General features: G+C 42.6%; 1 protein-coding gene across 1 annotated transcript in view; it reads left to right on the top strand.

Annotated features, from left to right (window-relative positions):
* The window catches only part of cspg4 (chondroitin sulfate proteoglycan 4), a 107,728-nt gene that overhangs the window by 77,884 nt on the left and 9,541 nt on the right, over positions 1-20,303 (top strand). The window contains exons 5-8 of the mRNA XM_029668737.2: positions 6,413-6,589; positions 8,980-9,178; positions 10,415-10,546; positions 12,031-12,191. Of these exons, the coding sequence (XP_029524597.2) occupies positions 6,413-6,589; positions 8,980-9,178; positions 10,415-10,546; positions 12,031-12,191 (669 nt within the window). The remainder of the gene's footprint in view (positions 1-6,412; positions 6,590-8,979; positions 9,179-10,414; positions 10,547-12,030; positions 12,192-20,303) is intronic.

Genomic DNA, 20,303 nt, shown 5'->3' with positions numbered 1-20,303 from the left:
GAATTTCTTGACTCACTCATGTGGGAGCAGTGGTTCTTTTCATGCTCAGGGCCCACTACTCATATTGGCTTAATTGCTGCGTAAAGACATTTTCGTGATAAACTCTTCGTCACGCAGGGGAAGTTTGTGAGGTTATGTCAGAGTATTGTAGCTTACTGCATGTAGGAGATGCAGTGGAGAAAATGAGAGTGAGGGAGCTTTACTCCTGTAGCTGAAGTGGTTGGCACTTCTCATTATAGACTGGTAGTCATCATAAGTATGAATTAAAGAGGCCACAAGAATGGCAAAAGGTACTTTCATGTACTGCACATATAACATAGGAACAGAACATACAGTAAGGAGTATTGTAACATAGGAACATAGTACATTACATGATGAAGGATGTGTCAGAAAGGTCAGAGATCATTTAAACACTTTTCTAGAAGAACCACTATATTGACTTTTGTTGTGATGTTTAGAGCTTTGTAAACAAACTGGCTTGGAAGTGGAACATTCTAGACTACCAAAGGTACGATAAACAAATCAGATCAAATTATATTTGTCACATACACATGGTTAGCAGATGTTAATGCGAGTGTAGCGAAATGCTTGTGCTTCTAATTCCGACAATGCAGTAATAACCAACGAGTAATCTAACCTAACAATTTCACAACAACTACCTTATACACACACAAGTGTAAAGGGATGAGGAATATGTACATAAAAATATATGAATGAGTGATGATACAGAACGGCATAGGTAAGATGCAGTAGATGGTATCGAGTACAGTATATACATATGAGATAAGTAATGTAGCGTATGTAAACATTATATTAAGTGGCATTGTTTAAAGTGGCTAGTGATACTTTTTTTACATCCATTTTTCCATTATTAAAGTGGCTGGGGTTGAGTCAGTATGTTGGCAGCAGCCACTCAATGTTAATGGTGGCTGTTTAACAGTCTGATGGCCTTGAGATAGAAGCTGTTTTTCAGTCTCTCGGTCCCTGCTTTGATGCACCTGTACTGACCTCGCCTTCTGGATGATAGCGGGGTGAACAGGCAGTGGCTCGGGTGGTTGTTGTCCTTGATGATCTTTATGGCCTTCCTGTGACATCGGGTGGTGTAGGTGTCCTGAAGGGCAGGTAGATTGCCCCCGGTGATGCGTTGTGCAGACCTCACTACCCTCTGGAGAGCCCTACGGATGTTGGCGGAGCATATGCCATACCAGGCGGTGATGCAGCCCGACAGGATGCTCTCGATTGTGCATCTGTAAAAGTTTGTGAGTGATTTTGGTGACAAGCCGAATTTCTTCAGCCTCCTGAGGTTGAAGAGGCGCTGCTGCGCTTTCTTCACCACTCTGTCTGTTTGGGTGGACCAATTCAGTTTGTCCGTGATGTGTACGCCGAGGAACTAAAGAATTACTACCCTCTCCACTACTGTCCCATCGATGTGGATAGGGGGGTGCTCCCTCTGCGGTTTCCTGAAGTCCACGATCATCTCCTTTGTTTTGTTGACTTTGAGTGTGAGGTTATTTTCCTGACACCACACTCCGAGGGCCTCCACCTCCTCCCTGTAGGCCATCTCGTCGTTGTTGGTAATCAAGCCTACCACTGTAGTGTAGTCTGAAAACTTGATGATTGAGTTGGTGGCGTGCATGGCCACGCAGTTGTGGGTGAACAGGGAGTACAGGAGAGGGCTCAGAACGCACCCTTGTGGGGCCCCAGTTTTGAGGATCAGTGGGGTGGAGATGTTGTTACCTACCCTCACCACCTGGGGGCGGCCCATCAGGACCCAGTTGCACAGGGCGGGGTCAAGACCTAGGGTCTCGAGCTTGATGATGAGTTTGGAGGTTACTATGGTGTTAAATGCTGAGCTGTGGTCGATGAACAGCATTCACATAGGTATTTCTCTTGTCCAGATGGGTTAGGGCAGTGTGCAGTGTGCTTGTGTCGTCTGTGAACCTATTGGGGTGTTAAGCAAATTGGAGTGGGTCTAGGGTGTCAGGTAGGGTGGAGGTGATATGGTCCTTGACTAGTCTCTCAAAGCACTTCATGATGACGGAAGTGAGTGCTACGGGGCGGTAGTCGTTTAGCTCAGTTACCTTAGTTTTCTTGGGAACAGGAACAATATTGGCCCTCTTGAAGCATGTGGGAACAGCAGACTGGGATAAGGATTGATTGAATATGTCCGTAAACACACCAGCCAGCTGGTCTGCACATGCTCTGAGGACGCGGCTGGGATGCCGTCTGGGCCGGCAGCCTTGCGAGGGTTAACACGGTTAAATGTTTTACTCACGTCGGCTGCAGTGAAGGAGAGTCCGCAGGTTTTGGTAGCGGGCCGTGTCAGTGGCACTGTATTGTCCTTAAATCGAGCAAAGAAGTTGTTTTGTCTGGGAGCAAGACATCCTGGTCCGCGACGGGCTGGTTTTCTTTTTGTAATCCGTGATTGACTGTAGACCCTGCCACAAACCTCTTGTGTCTGAGCTGTTGAATTGCGACTCTACTTTGTCTCTATACTGACGCTTAGCTTGTTTGATTGCCTCGCGGAGGGAATAGCTACACTGTTTGTATTCGGTCATGTTTCAGGTCACCTTGCCCTGGTTAAAAGCAGTGGTACGCGCTTTCAGTTTCGCGCGAAAGCTGCAATCAATCCATGGTTTCTGGTTTTTGGAATGTTTTAATAGTTGCTGTGGGTATGACATCGCCAATGCACTTGCTAATAAACTCGCTCACCGAATCAGCATATTCGTCAATGTTGTTGTTTGATGCAATGCGGAACATATCCCAATCCACGTGATCGAAGCAATCTTGAAGCGTGGAATCAGATTGGTCGGACCAGCGTTGAACAGACCTGAGTGTGGGAGCTTCCGGTTTTAGTCTCCGTTTATAGGCAGGGAGCAACAAAATGGAGGCGTGGTCAGCTTTTCTGAAAGGAGGGCGGGGGAGGGCCTTATATGCGAAGTTAGAATAACAATGATCCAGGGTTTTACCAGCCCTGGTAGCACAATCGATATGCTGATATAATTTAGGGAGTCTTGTTTTCAGATTAGCCTTGTTAAAATCCCCAACTACAATGAATGCAGCCTCAGGATATGTGGTTTCCAGTTTACATAGAGTCAAATGAAGTTAGTTCAGGGCCATCGATGTGTCTGTTTGGGGGGGAATATATGCGGCTGTGATTATAATCGAAGAGAATTCTCTTGGTAGATAATGCGGTCGACATTTGATTGTGAGGAATTCTAAGTCAGGTGAACAGAAGGACTTGAGTTCCTGTATGTTGTTATGATCTCACCACGCCTCATTAATCATAAGTCATACACCCCCGACCATCTTCTTACCAGAAAGATGCTCGTTTCTGTCGGCACGATGCGTGAAGAAACCAGCTGGCTGTACCGACTCCGATAGCGTGTCTCGAGTGAGCCATGTTTCCGTGAGGCACTCTCTTATGTCTCTCTGGAATGCTACCCTTGCTCGGATTTCATCAACCTTGTTGTCAAGAGACTGGACATTGGCGAGTAGTATGCTCGGGAGCGGTGTGTGATGTGCCCATCTCCGGAGCCTGACCAGAAGACAGCTTCGTCTGCCCCTTTTACGGCGTCGTTGTTTTGGTTCGCTGGCTGGGATGCGATCCATTGTCCTGGGTGGTGGGCAAAACAGAGGATCCGCTTCGGGAAAGTCGTATTACTGGTCGTAATGATGGTGAGTTGACGTTGCTCTTATATCCAGTAGTTTCTGCCGACTGTATGTAATAAAACCTAAGATTACCTGGGGTACCAATGTAAGAAATAACACGTAAAAAAAACTAAATACTGCATAGTTTCCTAGGAACGCAAAGCGAGGCTGCCATCTCTCTCGGCACAGGAAGTATGTAAACAAGCTCAACCAGGTGCAGAGAGAGGAGTTTCATCAGGAATGGTGTTGCTTCTATAAACATGGAGCCTCCATCTGATCGAAGCACTCATTAAAATCACATCCACGCATGCATACACAAGCACACCACACCACCATGCACACACACACACACACACACACACACAGCAGCCGAGCATTGACCCGTTTGATGCTGTACAAGCACTATCCTGGATTAGCAAAGCTCTTCCACATACTGTGGTAAAGTTGAATGACTGTCCCAAATAAAAATATCAGAACAGCACATTGTATCTCAGCATGGAACAATGTGATGGCCACATATCGAACAAGAGCCATTCATTGTTTTTTGTCCTTGAGCAGAGGCTGATTTTCCCACTCACTTTCTCCGATCAGTAATGAAACCAAGTTTTTTCCAGTTAGTTGGCTTCCATCTCGGATCAATTCGAATCTCCCTACTACAGTTGTGGTGCAGCAGGCCCCTCTCACCACCAAGTCATGCTCCCCTGCATGTAGCCTAAATAGGAAGTCCTACCCATTAATTGGAAACAATGCTTCTGTATGCATTTCCTCAAATGCTCAGGGCCGGTATTCACAAACAGTTGGACTGTAGGATTGTATTCTTAGAGTAGGGGTGCTGATTTAGGATCAGGTCCCCCGGTCTTATTTAGGTATTATGATTTAAAAAGCAAAACGGATCCGTGATCAGCACTCCTCCTATTTGCATATCAGAAAATCAAGATCGTCTGACGAAGTGGCCTACACTTTAACATGTAGCCTATGTGACTCACCACCTGGATTTGGTCTTATGTAGCAAAATTTGAAATTGTGTTTTTTATATTGGATAACGGTAGACTTAGAGCTACAAAATGGTATATCATACACTGAATTTTTGAGGAACAATGGGAAAGTAATTATGCTTTGAAAGTTGATAAACCTGTAAATTCACTTTTGGCCTTTGAACGTTTTGGTATCTAGTGAAGAGCTCTTCTTTGTCTACACCCATTCAGCATTGTCCACACCCTCCTAAGCTTTAGCCCCACCCATCTCGTTTCGCTTTTGGAGCGTTCAGAATGCACACTTGACGCTCTAGCCGATTTGTTAACCTCTTGATAACATGAAAACAGCCTAACCAGCTCTGCTGGCAACAATTTCATTACTTTTTTGTTTACTGACACCGGCCATATTTAATGGGTGTTGTACACTTTAGCTTCAGACATGTAGCTAGCTAGCTAGGTAAACAATGAACCTAGCTAGGTAAACAATGTGTAAGATCCCACACAAAATGTAATGTTAGATAAAGAGCCAGCCAGCTAACGTTAACTAGTTAAACAACAATGAACATAGTGCCAAATCATGTTGTTACTATCCTGCATGAATCTGCTGGGAACTAACCAACCAGGTCCAATGTTAGCTAGCTAACATTAGGCTCTAACTAGCAAAGCAAACTGCTCTGGGATATGAATAATAATGTCATACACGTAACGTTAGCTAGGGAGCCAGCCAGCTAACGCTAGCTAGCTAACAGTTGAGCTTGAAATGAAACCACTTTATGTCTAAATGAGAATTGTGTAATATCTGAAAATGTAGCTAGCTAGACTATCTTACCCTTATACATCATCATGTATGATGGATGAGTATCCCTGTCACGGATGCCATGCCACGGTTGCCATTAGTTTGAAGATGTAATCCGGAGACAGGTGTTTTCTCCATCTCTTTAGCTATCATACTCTCGCGCCACTGATTTGAAAATGCAATCCTCCAGAAAGTGGAGAGCAACCCTTACACAGCTCCACTACACAATACATTTTTTTTAAAGCCGCGTTCGACAGGATTACCAACACAGACTCACCAGCTCAAATAGACAGAAGCCTCTATATGGCAGACCAATCCGAACTCCTCTCTCGGCATGTCCAGCCCACTCATTATCTCAGCCAATCATGGCAAGTGGGAAGGTTGCTGACTTTTCTGTGGCTTAACCAACAAGGCTCGTAATTTAACAATTTTATTTGTATTTACAGATGGCATACAAGTTTGTTATTACGGCGCATGAAAGTTCACATGTTCCAGAAGGCATTTTGATTAAAAACAAAGTTGTGACTTGCAACATAATGTACGCCTAGTTTCCTGAAACGGGTCACCTATGTTATTGATCAGTAGAGGGAGAGAAAGACACAGTGATCCATTGTCTGTCTGTCCTCTGGACTCCAAAATACTGGGATATGAAGACCTTGATAGAATATTCTTGATCCATCCATCTCCGAAACATGTGCATGATATATTTTACACACAATAATTGCTTTTTGTTTGAGTGTAACAAACTTCCAACATGATAAGATAGTGATCAACATCTTGAATTATCATCTTAGTCCAAAATGTTTTGCCCAAAGGTTGCCAAATTTTGACTAAACATTCCTAGACACAGGAGCTATTATAACTTTGCTTGAGACTGGCATTAAACAACACCACTGTGTCCATTCTGCCAATTCTGTTTGCCTACCACTATTGTGTGACAGGAGAACTGACTAGTCTGTGTGACCCTCACGGCCCCTTTTGTTCTCCACAGGTGAAACTTGGACACATCTACTACTTACATGACAGCACGGAAAGTGGCGAAGACAATTTCACACTCTCTGCCTCAGCCTATGAGATAGAGCGCCGCAGCCTTCCCGTTACCTTCACTGTCACCGTCTTCCCGGTCAACGATGAGGCACCTAAACTGACATGCAACACAGGACTGGAGGTACTGAGCTGTTGGTTTACCACAACAGTCGACTGCTGATAACTATATATTTGATGAGTGCAAACTCCTTTTAATTGCAGTGTACTGTATTTCACCAGAACCAATACAAACGCATTTGTTTTATGCTCCAGTTTAGTGCACAAATTTAGGACACTCAAAATCCATTATACTTGTCAGAAGTTAACAGTGTTTGTTTGTTTGTTTATTGTTTGTTCATCTATGCTATCATTTATGTTTTGATAAGCCTTCTCAGTGGGTTGCCTGAAAACAACCTAATAGCTAATTAACTATATTCATAAGTGGTTTACACATTGCCACTAGTTATTACGGACAGAATTGGTTTGTAAACATCTTACTAATTAATGTACTTGATAATGAATACCTTAATTAAGTAATACACATCTGGCAACACTTTCTATTGGTAACCCTTTTACGCCGAAGGTTCATTACCAATTTCAGTCATGGATATATTGTATTACCCGTCAATTCTTGAAAGCAAACAGTAAGGCCGTGTCTTAAATCTGACTTGCCTACTACTTACTTAAACTGCATACTGTGTACTAATCGTGCTACATACTATTTAGAACATACTGTTTAGTAAAACGAATGCAGTATGCAACAAATATCAACATACTAGGCAAATCCTACAGAGAATGAGTCATCTAATGTGCATTTCCGTTGATTCCCACCATTCATTTATTTTGGCACAGCGCGTCCCCTCAACTGATTATCAGCTGTTGTCAGACACACGTGGGTCTCGAAAGACAATTATTTCCTCAATATTGTGTAGTGAAGTCTACTAAATGAGTATGACATTCTGGCATTTAAAGCATACTACATTTTCAAAATTTCAATAAAAAGTCATTTTTTCACATATCCAAAGTGCCTACTATTTAGAATGGAAATATGGGTATTCGAACACGGCCTAAGTGTTTCAAAAATTCAGAATGCAGATTTTACTGTAGAGACACAAAATGGCTGGAAAAAGCTATAATCCTCTCACATACAACTGGAAACCGAGTGTGTCATTCAGCTTTGTTCACTCTGGCCTGTGGTTCGGCGTATCCACGGTAACCCGTATTTTGGGAAAACTGAGATGACAAGACCTCAGGCTTTTGGTGATGCCAAGGAACCAGCCAGTCTCTCGCACGGCCACAAAATGTAATATAATGATATGTCTCTCTGTCCGCATGCAGGCCTAGTGTTCATTCATACCAGCTCTAGCTCCTCCTGTGAATTCTCTCCTTAGCTTCCCTAGAACTGCTTCTGATTTAAAGGCAGGAAATGTGAGCATAGTGACCTACAGCAAATGATCAGGCATGACGAACAAGATGGTCCAGGCATGACTCTGACTGCCATAGATCCTGTTGGCCAGGCCCTTGCTACAGCTGTCTTCTATTAGGATATTTTCTCTCACTCATCTATCTTTCTCTCTCCACTCCCTCTCTTTTGCTCTAATCTCTCTCTCTCTCTCTCATTTAATCTCGCTTTCTCTCTCCCTCTCTCTTTACTGGGATTTGGAGACGGATACAATTAAAACATTGACACATTGAATCATATTGTTGGCTTCAAAAGAAATGAGACATCCATTTTGTCAGATCAAGTTAAATTTGCAACCCTTCTTCCTGAGGAGAAAATCCATTGATTGTTATATAAACAATCAATTTCCAGCCCAATTTAGATATAACTTGCCAAAATGACTCAGGGAAATTTCTTGGGTGATAGTGATGTAATGTTGCCATCTAGTGGAAAGTTATTGGAATAACTAATCATTTCATGGTGTACACACCCCCCAAAACATATTAACTATATTGTCACTTACACTGGATAGGTGCAATGAAATGTGCTGTTTTACTGGGTCAACCATAGTAGTACAGCAACCCTGGAGCAAATTAGAGTTAAGTACTCTGCTCAAGGGACACATTTTTCACCTAGTCAGCTCAGGTATTTTAACCAGCAACCTTTTAGTTACTGGCCAAATGCTATAACCGCTAGGCTACCTGCCACCCTATACAGTACTACCACCAGACAGCAATAAGAAAGAATAGGTTTGGCAGAGCACAGATTGCATTTGCAGCAATCGTCAATTTACATTGTCCATAGAGTACATACAAGTATATGGAGGCCTACATACAATATCATTTTTGGGGTATATAAAACTCAACTGGTATGCTCATACATATCTATTAAAAGTAGTTGAAACATTCTCATAGTTGCTGGTTGAATAGGTCACAATGGGTATGATAAACATTCTAAACTTAAAACTTTGGAATATAATGCACATCTTGTTTTACATATGCTTTTTTGAAAATAGACTCACCAAAAGTTCATGGAGATGTATCCCTTTCCTTAACCAAGACCAAGCTCTATTCTCTGGGCTTCTCTCTCAGGTTTTAGCTGGAGAGGAATCGGACATCACCACCAGCATGTTGAATACAGAAGATGCTGACACCCCCATCAATGAGTTGGTTTATTCCATCGAGTCAACCATCAATGGGTTGGTGGCTCTAAAGGTGGAACCTGACGAAGAAATTCAGAACTTCACACAGGCACAAATTAACAATGGGGAAGTCATCTTTATCCATGAAGGTAAGGCTGTTTGAGCTTCTACCTACAGCCTCAGCTATCTCACTGACCCCAATTGACTCACTGGCCACAAATTCACTTTCAGGCTGATGAATCAATCTTTGTCCAAATGTTGGTAAATAAATTATTTCATCGGAGCTACTAGAGTGTGCAGCTCTTTCTTTTCTTTTTAAGGATGCAATTGGTATACCTTGTCTAAGACCTGAAAAACTGTGTTAGCTCCAAAGGCTTTAAAATAGCAAAATTAAGAAAGTCTCACACTCCATGTACAATCTCCCAAAAATGTAATGGGTATTTACCAACGTTTTGGCATCACTGTGCCTTCCTCAGGGTAATGTCATGAATACTTGAACCAGGTTATGTAGACACACAGTGCAATTAGTGTAACCAATGACAGTAGTGAGGGGTGTGTCATAATGATTAAGTTAATTCATTAAAATGAATTAGTGAAACTGTTAAAAAAGAGTATATGGCATATTAAATATATTACACTATTGTTATCATATAGAAACAATGGAATATTGTACAACATATTAGCATCAACATACATTATTGTTTAATTCAATTTCACATAATTGTGTATTTAATTTTTGTTTACATGTAACCTTTTGGTTCAACCTTAATATATAATGAGCATCCTCAACAGGGGGAACATATTAGGTGTACGCTAATAAGCTGTAAATAACTTTTCAATTTATAAGACTGGTTCATAAAGGAACATTTGTTCATAAGAAGGCCCTGAGATTAAAGTCAATATTCAGAATTTGCCAGTGCTTTTTCAGGATTGCTTTAATTTTCTCCGAACCCTTGGTGTACTTAGTGCAAAAGACGGTTGCATTGTTTTTCTGGAAAGCCAAGAACATTGGCTATCAAGTAGCAGCTCACTTTGTTGAAGCTAACCATCCCATCGCCTCCCTTAAATAGACAGGCATTGAGCATGTTGCTCTACCAAGGAAAGGAGGTCACATCGAGATCCTACTACTACAAGGGAGGCTTACTGGATATCCTATCTAAAAACATTGACCCCTAGTGGTCTGAATATTGACTTTGGTCTCAGGGCCTTCTTATGAACAAATGTTCCTTTATGAACAAGTCTTATAAATTGAAAAGTTATTTACAGCTTATTAGCGTACACCTAATATGTTCCCCCTGTTGAGGATGCTCCCTAGGCTTTGTAAGCTTTATCTTTGACTCTGATGGTCAACCTATGCCACCTACTATTCTGAACTGTTCCTTCAGGTCTGGAGTCTGGAGGCTTCAGTTTTACCGTGACAGATGGAGAGCACACCTCGCCTCTCTACCGCTTTGTCGTTACAGCTAGACAGCTCACCATCACCATGGAAACCGGGGAGGAGCTAAAGATCTTTCCAGGTGAGCTACCAAAAGCATGCTGGGTCATGAAGTAGTGAACCCAATTTAACCAGACATTTATGATGAACAAATAATGGCCATTTCAAATTGATTGGATAACAAATAGGCCTCAATATCAGAAAAATAGTTCCATGTGTATTTTGTAGCCTACAATGAATACAATTGAGGATGTGTAATGTTTAGCTTTGTTTTCCCTTCTAATCCCCTTTTCCCCTCTTTAAATCACAACATGTTGACATTCCACACTTAGGCATGAAACACACAGAGAATCTCACTGCCGAGACTGCCTATTTTTTTTCACATGCGTCGAAATCTCTAAGCGGTATGCTGATGCTTGTATCACTATCAGAAGCACGTGATCAATGATCAACCACCTGATTGGTTTGATATTGGTGTCCGTAGAAGACAAAAAGGCTACACTGCACGCAACGCCATCTATAATAATTTGCTGTTCTTTTGACCAGCAGGTGCCACTAATATACACAGTGTTGATTAAAGCTTCAAGTAATGAACCTATTTTTGACACAATTCGCGGGAAATGCTAAACTCTTCATGAAGGTTTATTTTCCATCATTAGTACCAACCCGGTAGTGACGAACCTGGCAATGCTCGTCAGTGGCTAACAACTTCATTTTGAGCCAATCAGAGCGCATGAACCCGCAGATGGGGAGCAAGCAAGAGTGACAACAAAATGGGGGAAAAAGATGGCAATTTCTTCATACATCCACAGTTAAATGTCATGAGCCAGTCACACTTCATATGAAATGTAGGCTATGGGATGGTAATGCGCACAACACTGAATACTTCCTCCAAGCTAATTAACCACTGTAGCTAGTATTGACATTATAATTAAATTACAATGGATTAGTTTCCATGAAACAGCTGCCGGTGTTAGCTGCCATTTTTAGTGCAGTGTCCTTAGCTAACTAGCTAAGATGTGCTAGCTAGCGAATATGCTAACATTAGCTAGATAGGTGAACAGTTGGCTATGGGCTGGCATTATGGGATTATGGAGAGTGGATTCAATTGTTTATTGGTCATCTTGCTAAGTAGTTATCTAGCTGTGGCCATCTGGCTAGTATCAACAAGGACTTTCTACAAAATAGCAACATTAGCACAGTTAGCTAGCTAACATGGGAATCTACACCATAAACTAAGCAACACACATGGACATGTATTGCCAAACAACCCTACTGCCACCTTCTGGTTTGGTGTATTTTAACAAGGCTGAGTGGCTGACGTCTTTGCTGTGTGAACATAAAAGAGATTGGCTGCCAACACTGTTCAGAGGTGCTAAGTAAGTACTATCGGCAGGCAAACGTTTGACAATCCTACTGGTGTCTGAGCTATTGGAATGTCTGGCCTTAAAGGCTTAAAAGGTGTCAATGAGAAGAAGCTAATAGCTACAATGACAGGGCATGTGTTTTATATCCTGCATTATATTCACTTATAGTGAACCTGTACCATTTTTTTCAATTTTACAGGAACAAGACATGCCATCACCAGTGCCATTTTGAAGGCAGTGACCAATGAGGATGGAGATGAGATAAGCTTCTCATTGGTCAGGCCTCCTCGCCTGGGAAGACTGATCTTAGCCAACGACAGGAACCAGTTTGAAGAGATCACAAGCTTCTCTCAGTCAGATGTAAGACAGGATCTCCAGATGACTGAGAATTATTATAATTTCATTTCCATTGTTCCATCTTCTATTTTAAGAACATTCCAATGAATGGATAAGACATGTACTTCCCTAGCCTGTGGGAAAAGTGTCCAGTCAGTGCATCTGGTTTTCAATTTAGGATGAGTTTGGAAACCAATACTTAGCTAATGCTGTAAGAGACAAGCCAATGTCAACGGCCCTGATCATATCAGCACGAAGCTATGTTCCATATTTATGTATATGCTGATAGAAAAATAAAGGAAAGCTAAGGAAAATATTACATACAGTACATGCATCCAATGTAGGATCTTAATTTGATCAGTACTGACACAGCAAAATAAACTTGCAGCAACAGGATTTAAATGTTTACTCCATAATGTTGCTTGATCTGTGGTTAGGGTATTAGCTGGCCAAAATTAGGCTACATGAAAAGTGCAATACTGTTAATATGCGTGTTAGTGTGGGTTTTCAGTGAATTTACACTACCGGTCAAAAGTTTTAGAACACCTACTCATTCAAGGGATTTTCTTTATTTTTTGCTATTTTCTACATTGTACAATAATAGTGAAGACATCAACACTATGAAAAAACACATTTGGAATCATGTAGTAAACAAAAAGTGTTTAACAAATAATATATTTTATATTTGAGATTCTTCAAATAGCCACCCTTTGCCATGACGGCTTTGCACACTCTTGGCATTCTCTCAACCAGATTCACGTGGAATGCTTTTCCAACAGTCTTGAAGGAGTTCCCACATATGCTTAGCACTTGTTGGCTGCTTTTACTTCACTCTGCGGTCCAAACCATCTCAATTGGTTTGAGGTCGGGGGGGGTTTGTGGAGGCCATGTCATCTGATGCAGCACTCTCCTTTGTACAATAGCCCTTACACAGCCTGGAGGTGTGTTGGGTCATTGTCCTGTTGAAAAACAAATGATAGTCCCGCTAAGCTCAAATGAGATGGGATGGCGTATCGCTGCAGAATGCTGTGGTAGCCATGCTGGTTAAGTGTGCCTTAAATTAGTGTCACCAGCAAAGCCCCCCACGCCATAACACCTCCGCCATGCTTTACGGTGAGAAATACACATGCAGAGATCATCCATTCACCCACACGCGTCTCAAAGACAAGGCAGTTGGAACCAAAAATCTCAAATTTGAGAAGTTTCCACCGGTGTAATGTCCATCGCTCATGTTTCTTGGCCCAAGCAAGTCTCTTTTTATTATTGGTGTCCTGCAGTAGTGGTTTCTTTGAAACAATTTGACCATGAAGGCGTGATTCACAGCCTCCTCTGAACAGTTGATGTGTATGTTACTTGAACTCTGAAGCATTTATTTGGGCTGCAATTTCTGTGGCTGGTAAGTCTAATGGACTTATCCTCTGCAGCAGAGGTAACTATGGGTCTTCTATTCCTGTATACCCCCCTATCTTGTCAAAAAGATTGGCTGAAATTTATTGAGGAAAGAACAGTCATACCTGTTAATTGAAATGCATTCCAGGTGACTACCTCATGAAGCTGGTTGAGAGAATGCCAAGAGTGCAAAGCTGTCAAGGCAAAGGGTGACTTTTTGAAGAATCTCAAATATGAAGAGTTTTGATTTGTTTAACTTTTATTTTATTTTACTACATGATTCCAAATGTGTTATTTCATAGTTGTGATGTCTTCACTATTGTTGTAAAATGGAGAAAATAGTAAAAAAAAATAAGAAAAACCCTTGAATGAGTAGGTGTTCTAAAACCTTTGACCGGTAGTGTATGTAAATCACAAAATTCATCTGCATCAAAAAAACAAAAAACTTTTTGATATTAAAACATGATTCACATTTTAATAATTTAGCAGACACTTATCCAAAGCGACTTTCAGGAGTAATTAGGGTTAAGAGCCTTGCTCAAGGCACATGGATAGATTTTTCACCTAGTCGGCTTGGCATTCGAACTAGTGACTTTTTGGTTACTGGCCCAACATTCTTAACCGCAAAATAATGATACAAAATAGACTCTGCATACTGCATTACACAATGCATTCAGAAAGTATTCAGACACCTTTACTTTTTCCACATTTTGTTACAGCCTTGTTCTTAAAATTGAATAAATAGCTTTTCCCCCTCATCAATCTACACACAACACCCCATAATGACAAAGCAAAAACAGTGTTTTTGAAAATGTAGCAAATTTATAAAAAAAAAATGGAAATATCACATTTACCTAAGTATTCAGTACTTTGTTGAAGCACCTTTTTGGCCGCAATTGCAGCCTCAGGTCTTCTTGGGTATGACGCTACAAGATTGGCAACCTATATTTGGGGAGTTTCACCCATTCTTCTCTGCAGATCCTCTCAAGGTTGGATGGGAAGCGTTGCTCCACAGCTATTTTCAGATCTCGCCAGAGATGTTCGATTGGGTTCGAGTCCGGGCCCTGGCTGAACCACTCAAGGACATTCAGAGACATGTCCCAAAGCCACTCCTGCCTTGTCTGTGTGCTTAGGGTTGTTTTCCTGTTGGAAGTTGAACCGTCGCCCTAGTCTGAGGTCCTGAGCATTCTGGAGCAGGTTTTCATCAAGGTTCTCTATACTTTGCTCCGTTCATCTTTCCCTCGATCCTGACTAGTCTCCCAGTCCCTGCAGCTGAAAAACATCCCCCACAGCATGATGCTGCCAGCACCATGCTTCACCTTTGGGATGGTGCCAGGTTTACTCAAGATGTGGCGCTTGGCATGCAGGCCAAATTGTTCAATCTTGTTTTCTTCAAACCAAATAATATTGCTTCTCTTGGTCTGAGTCTTTAGGTGCCTTTTGGAAAACTCCAAGTGATTCTGTCTGGCCACTCTACAATGAAGGCCTGGTGGGTGGAGTGCCGCAGAGATGGTTGTCCTTCTGGAAGGTTCTCCCATCTCCACAGAGGAACTCTGGAGCTCTATCAGTGACCATTGGGTTCTTGGTCACCTCCCTGACCAAGACCCTTCTCCCCGATTGCTCAGTTTGGCTGGGTGGCCAGCTCTAGGATGAGTCTTGGTGGTTCCAAACTTCTTCCATTTAAGAATGATGGAGGTGTTGTTCTTGGGGACCTTCAATGCTGGAGAAATGTTTTGGTACCCTTCCCCAGATCTGTGCCGCGACACAATCCTGTCTTGGAGCTCTACGGACAATTCCTTCGACCTCATGGCTTGTTTTTTTACTCTGACATGCACTGTCAACTGTGGGACCTTTATATAGACAGGTGTGTGTCTTTCCAAATGATCTCCAATCATTTGAATTTACCACAGGTGGACTCCAATCAAGTTGTAGAAATATTTCAAGGATGATCAATTGAAACAGAATGCACCTGAGCTCAATTTCGAGTCTCATTACAAAGGGTGTAAATAAGGTATTTAGTTTTATGTTAAAAAAATTTGCAAACATGTTTAAACCTGTTTTCACTTTGTCATTTATGGGGTATTGTGTGTAGATAGATTTTTTTTAAATCCATTTTTAGAATAAGGCTGTAACAAAATGTGTAAAAAGTTAATGGGTCTGAATACTTTCTTAATGCACTGTATGCTCCCATGTGTGGTTGATTGGTGTGTTGCAGACACATTTTAGTGGTTTTGAAAAGTTCAGCTCAGGACACAATAACCTCAAAGAAGCACACATAGGCACATTCCAGTCTACCTTCCATCACATTCCCAGTCTAGTTACTGGCCCAGATCTATCTTCAACACTCTACACTAGCTCAGTGGCAGTGGAGGCTGCTGAGGGGAAGACTGCTCATAATAATTGCTGGAAAGGAGCTAATGGAAAGGCATGAAACATGTGTATTTGATCCAATTCCACCTATCTGCTCCAGCTATTACCACAAGCCTGTCCTCCCCAATTAAGGTGCCACCAACCTCCATTGTTCAGTGGTAATCTAATTTTACAATACAGGATGCTAAATGAAGATCATGAACATGTCCAGCCACAAATAAAAATCTATGACACAAATTAATCAAATAGATTACAAAACAGGCAAGATCAGAAAAGCACTTGATCAAAAGTTTATTTAGAAGTTTTTGATCTTAATTACTCCTAATCTCCAGGCTCACATAGGGTTATGTTTATCATCCTCATCACTCAGAAACCAGCTACAGGGGTTTAAAAGTAAACACTGACACAGTGCTTATGTTGACTGGGTTGAAAGTAATACACACGCACACCAGACCTGGGTTCAAATACATGTGTATCTGATATTTATTTATTTTTTTAAATCACTTTTTCACTTTATTTTCACTTTAACCTCGAGGTTCCAAGATGGCGTAGTAGTGAAGACGTGTTTGTTTGTGCTCTTGTGTACTTTTGTATTTTTCATATTTGTTGTATATATATTTCAATTTATTTTCAATCTCTTTTCGATTTTTAATTCGATTATACCTTCTGGTAACCTGCCTCACCCAATGTGATACGGAATCGCTATTATTTTCAATTTTAGAACACATTCACGAACTTCCAGAAGCTAACCAGCTAATTAGCTACAAGCTATTTAGTCATTGTTAGCCACTGCTAGCGGCTTTTAACTTCTGCACAGATACTAGCCCTGTTTTTAGCCTGGATAATACTCGCTAGTCTACCAGTATCGGACTGTCTCTCCACAACAACGCCGGATTCCTGCCGTAATCCCTGGACCACTACTTCTGATCTTCACAGCTAGCTTGCAGCTAGCTAGCTCACAGCTAGCTTGCACTCACCGCGGCACCCAGTACCGAAGCTATCCCTGAGGCCCACCTCCCGGCCTACTCAGCTGTTCACCCGAACCCCACTCATACACGGCTAGAGCCCTGGACCTTGGCACCGGATCACCGCTGCTACCGATTGGCTATAGTGGCAAACGCCACTGCCAAGAAGCTAGCACCAGTTAGCCGTGAGCCAGGCGCATCTCCTGGCTAGCAAACTAAATTCTACAACACTTCTTTCGCCATCTGGCTTGGATTCTCTGTCGACACGGCGTCCCGCCGCACCACCACCACTGGTCTGCCGACGAATACTCCATCCGCTGTGCCTTCAACTGGCCTCCGTCGGAGCAGACGCTCCTACTAGCCCCGGGCTACTAACTTTAACGTGGGCTGTGTCGCCCACATGCTAACGTAGTGGCGGCTTCCCTGTTCCATCTACTGCTGCCCCCTGGACACTATGATCACTTGGCTACATAGCTGATGCCTGCTGGACTGTCCATTAATCGCGGTACTCCATTCTGTTTTATTTATTTTTATCTGTCGGCCCCAGCCGCGAACTCAGGCTCTGTGTGTAGTTAATCTGACCCTCTCTGCCTAGTCATCGCCATTTTACCTGCTGTTGTGTTAGCTGATTAGCTGTTGTTGTCTCACCTGTTGTTTTAGCTAGCTCTCCCAATCAACACCTGCGATTACTTTATGCCTCGCTGTATGTCTCTCTCAAATGTCAATATGCCTTGTATACTGTTGTTCAGGTTAGTTATCATTGTTTTAGTTTACAATGGAGTCCCTAGTTCCACTCTTCATACCTCTAATACCTCCTTTGTCCCACCTCCCACACATGCGGTGACCTCACCCATTACAACCAGCATGTCCAGAGATAGAACCTCTCTTATCATCACCCAGTGCCTGGGCTTACAGTGGGGCAAAAAAAGTATTTAGTCAGCCACCAATTGTGCAAGTTCTCCCATTTAAAAATATGAGAGAGGCCTGTAATTTATCATAGGTACACTTCAACTATGACAGACAAAATTAGAGAAGAAAAAAATCCAGAAAATCACATTGTAGGATTTTTAATGAATTTATTTGCAAATTATGGTGGAAAATAAGTATTTGGTAACCTACAAACAAGCAAGATTTCTGGCTCTCACAGACCTGTAACTTCTTCTTTAAGAGGCTCTTCTGCCCTCCACTCGTAACCTGTATTAATGGCACCTGTTTGGACTTGTTATCAGTATAAAAGACACCTGTCCACAACCTCAAACAGTCATACTCCAAACTCCACTATGGCCAAGACCAAAGAGCTGTCAAAGGACACCAGAAACAAAATTTTAGACCTGCACTAGGCTGGGAAGACTGAATCTGCAATAGGTAAGCAGCTTGGTTTGAAGAAATCAAATCAACTGTGGGAGCAATTATTAGGAAATGGAAGACATACAAGACCACTGATAATCTCCACGCAAGATCTCACCCCGTGGGGTCAAAATGATCACACAAAAAATCCCAGAACCACACGGGGGACCTAGTGAATGACCTGCAGAGAGCTGGGACCAAAGTAACAAAGCCTACCATCAGCAAGGGCATTGAAGATGAAATGTGGCTGGATCTTTCAGCATGACAATGATCCCAAACAAACCGCCTGGGCAACGAAGGAGTGGCTTCGTAAGAAGCATTTCAAGGTCCTGGAGTGGCCTAGCCAGTCTCCAGATCTCAACCCCATAGAAAATCTTTGGAGGGAGTTGAAAGTCCTCATCCTACTCCTCCTCTGTTCCACGGGTGATGTGGAGGTAAACCCAGGCCCTGCATGTCCCCGGGCACCCTCATTTGTTGACTTCTGTGATCGAAAAAGCCTTGGTTTCATGCATGTCAACATCAGAAGCCTCCTCCCTAAGTTTGTTTTACTCACTGCTTTAGCACACTCTGCCAACCCTGATGTCCTTGCCGTGTCTGAATCCTGGTTTAGGAAGGCCACCAAAAATTATGAGATTTCCATACCCAACTATAACATTTTCCGTCAAGATAGAACTGCCAAAGGGGGAGGAGTTGCAGATATTGCAGGCTAAGTAATGTCATACTTTCCAGGTCCATACCCAAACAGTTTGAATTTCTAATTTTAAAAAGAAATCTCTCCAGAAATAAGTCTCTCACTGTTGCCGCCTGCTACCGACCCCCCTCAGCTCCCAGCTGTGCCCTGGACACCATTTGTGAATTGATCGCCCCCCATCTAGCTTCAGAGTTTGTTCTGTTAGGTGACCTAAACTGGGATATGCTTAACACCCCGGCAGTCCTACAATCTAAGCTAGATGCCCTCAATCTCACACAAATCATTAAGGAACCCACCAGGTACCACCCTAAATCTGTAAACAAGGGCACCCTCATAGACGTTATCCTGACCAACTGGCCCTCCAAATACACCCCCGCTGTCTTCAATCAGGATCTCAGCGATCACTGCCTCATTGCCTGTATCCGCTATGGGTCCGCAGTCAAACGACGACACCTCATCACTATCAAACGCTCCCTAAAACACTTCTGCGAGCAGGCCTTTCTAATCGACCTGGACCGGGTATCTTGGAAGGATATTGACCTCATCCCATCAATTGAGGATGCCTGGTCATTCTTTAAAAGTAACTTCCTCACGATCTTAGATAAGCATGCTCCGTTCAAAAAATGCAGAACTAAGGACAGATGTAGCCCTTGGTTAACTCAAGACCTGACTGCCCTCGACTAGCACAAAAACATCCTGTGGCAGACTGCAATAGCATCGGATAGTCCCCGCGATATGCAACTGTTCAGGGAAGTCAGAAACCAATACACGCAGTCAGTCAGGAAAGCAAAGGCCAGCTTTTTCAAGCAGAAATTTGCTTCCTGCAACACAAAATCACAAAAGTTCTGGGACACTGTAAAGTCCATGGAGAACAAGAGCACCTCCTCCTAGCTGCCCACTGCACTGAGGCTAGGTAACACGGTCACCGCCGATAAATCCATGATAATCGAAAACTTCAACAAGCATTTCTCAACGGCTGGCCATGCCTTCCTCCTGGCTACTCCAACCTCGGCCAACAGCTCCCCCCGCAGCTAATCTCCAGCTTCTCCTTTACCCAAATCCAGATAGCAGATGTTCTGAAAGAGCTGCAAAACCTGGACCCGTACAAATAAGCTGGGCTTGACAATCTGGACCCTCTATTTCTGAAACAGACTGTTCAACTTCTCTCATATCGTCTGAGATCCCCAAGGATTGGAAAGCTGCCGCAGTCATCCCCCTCTTCAAAGGGAGACACCCTGGACCCAAACTGTTACAGACCTATATCCATCCTGCCCTGCCTATCTAAGGTCTTCGAAAGCCAAGTCAACAATCAGATCACTGACCATCTCGAATCTCACCGTACCTTCTCCGCTGTGCAATCTGGTTTCTGAGCCG

The sequence above is a fragment of the Oncorhynchus nerka genome, linkage group LG9a (genome assembly GCF_034236695.1).
Source record: "Oncorhynchus nerka isolate Pitt River linkage group LG9a, Oner_Uvic_2.0, whole genome shotgun sequence".
Classification (NCBI taxonomy): Eukaryota; Metazoa; Chordata; class Actinopteri; order Salmoniformes; family Salmonidae; genus Oncorhynchus; species Oncorhynchus nerka.
Note: the sequence above shows the minus strand (reverse complement) of the source record. Positions and strands in the feature narration are given on the sequence as shown.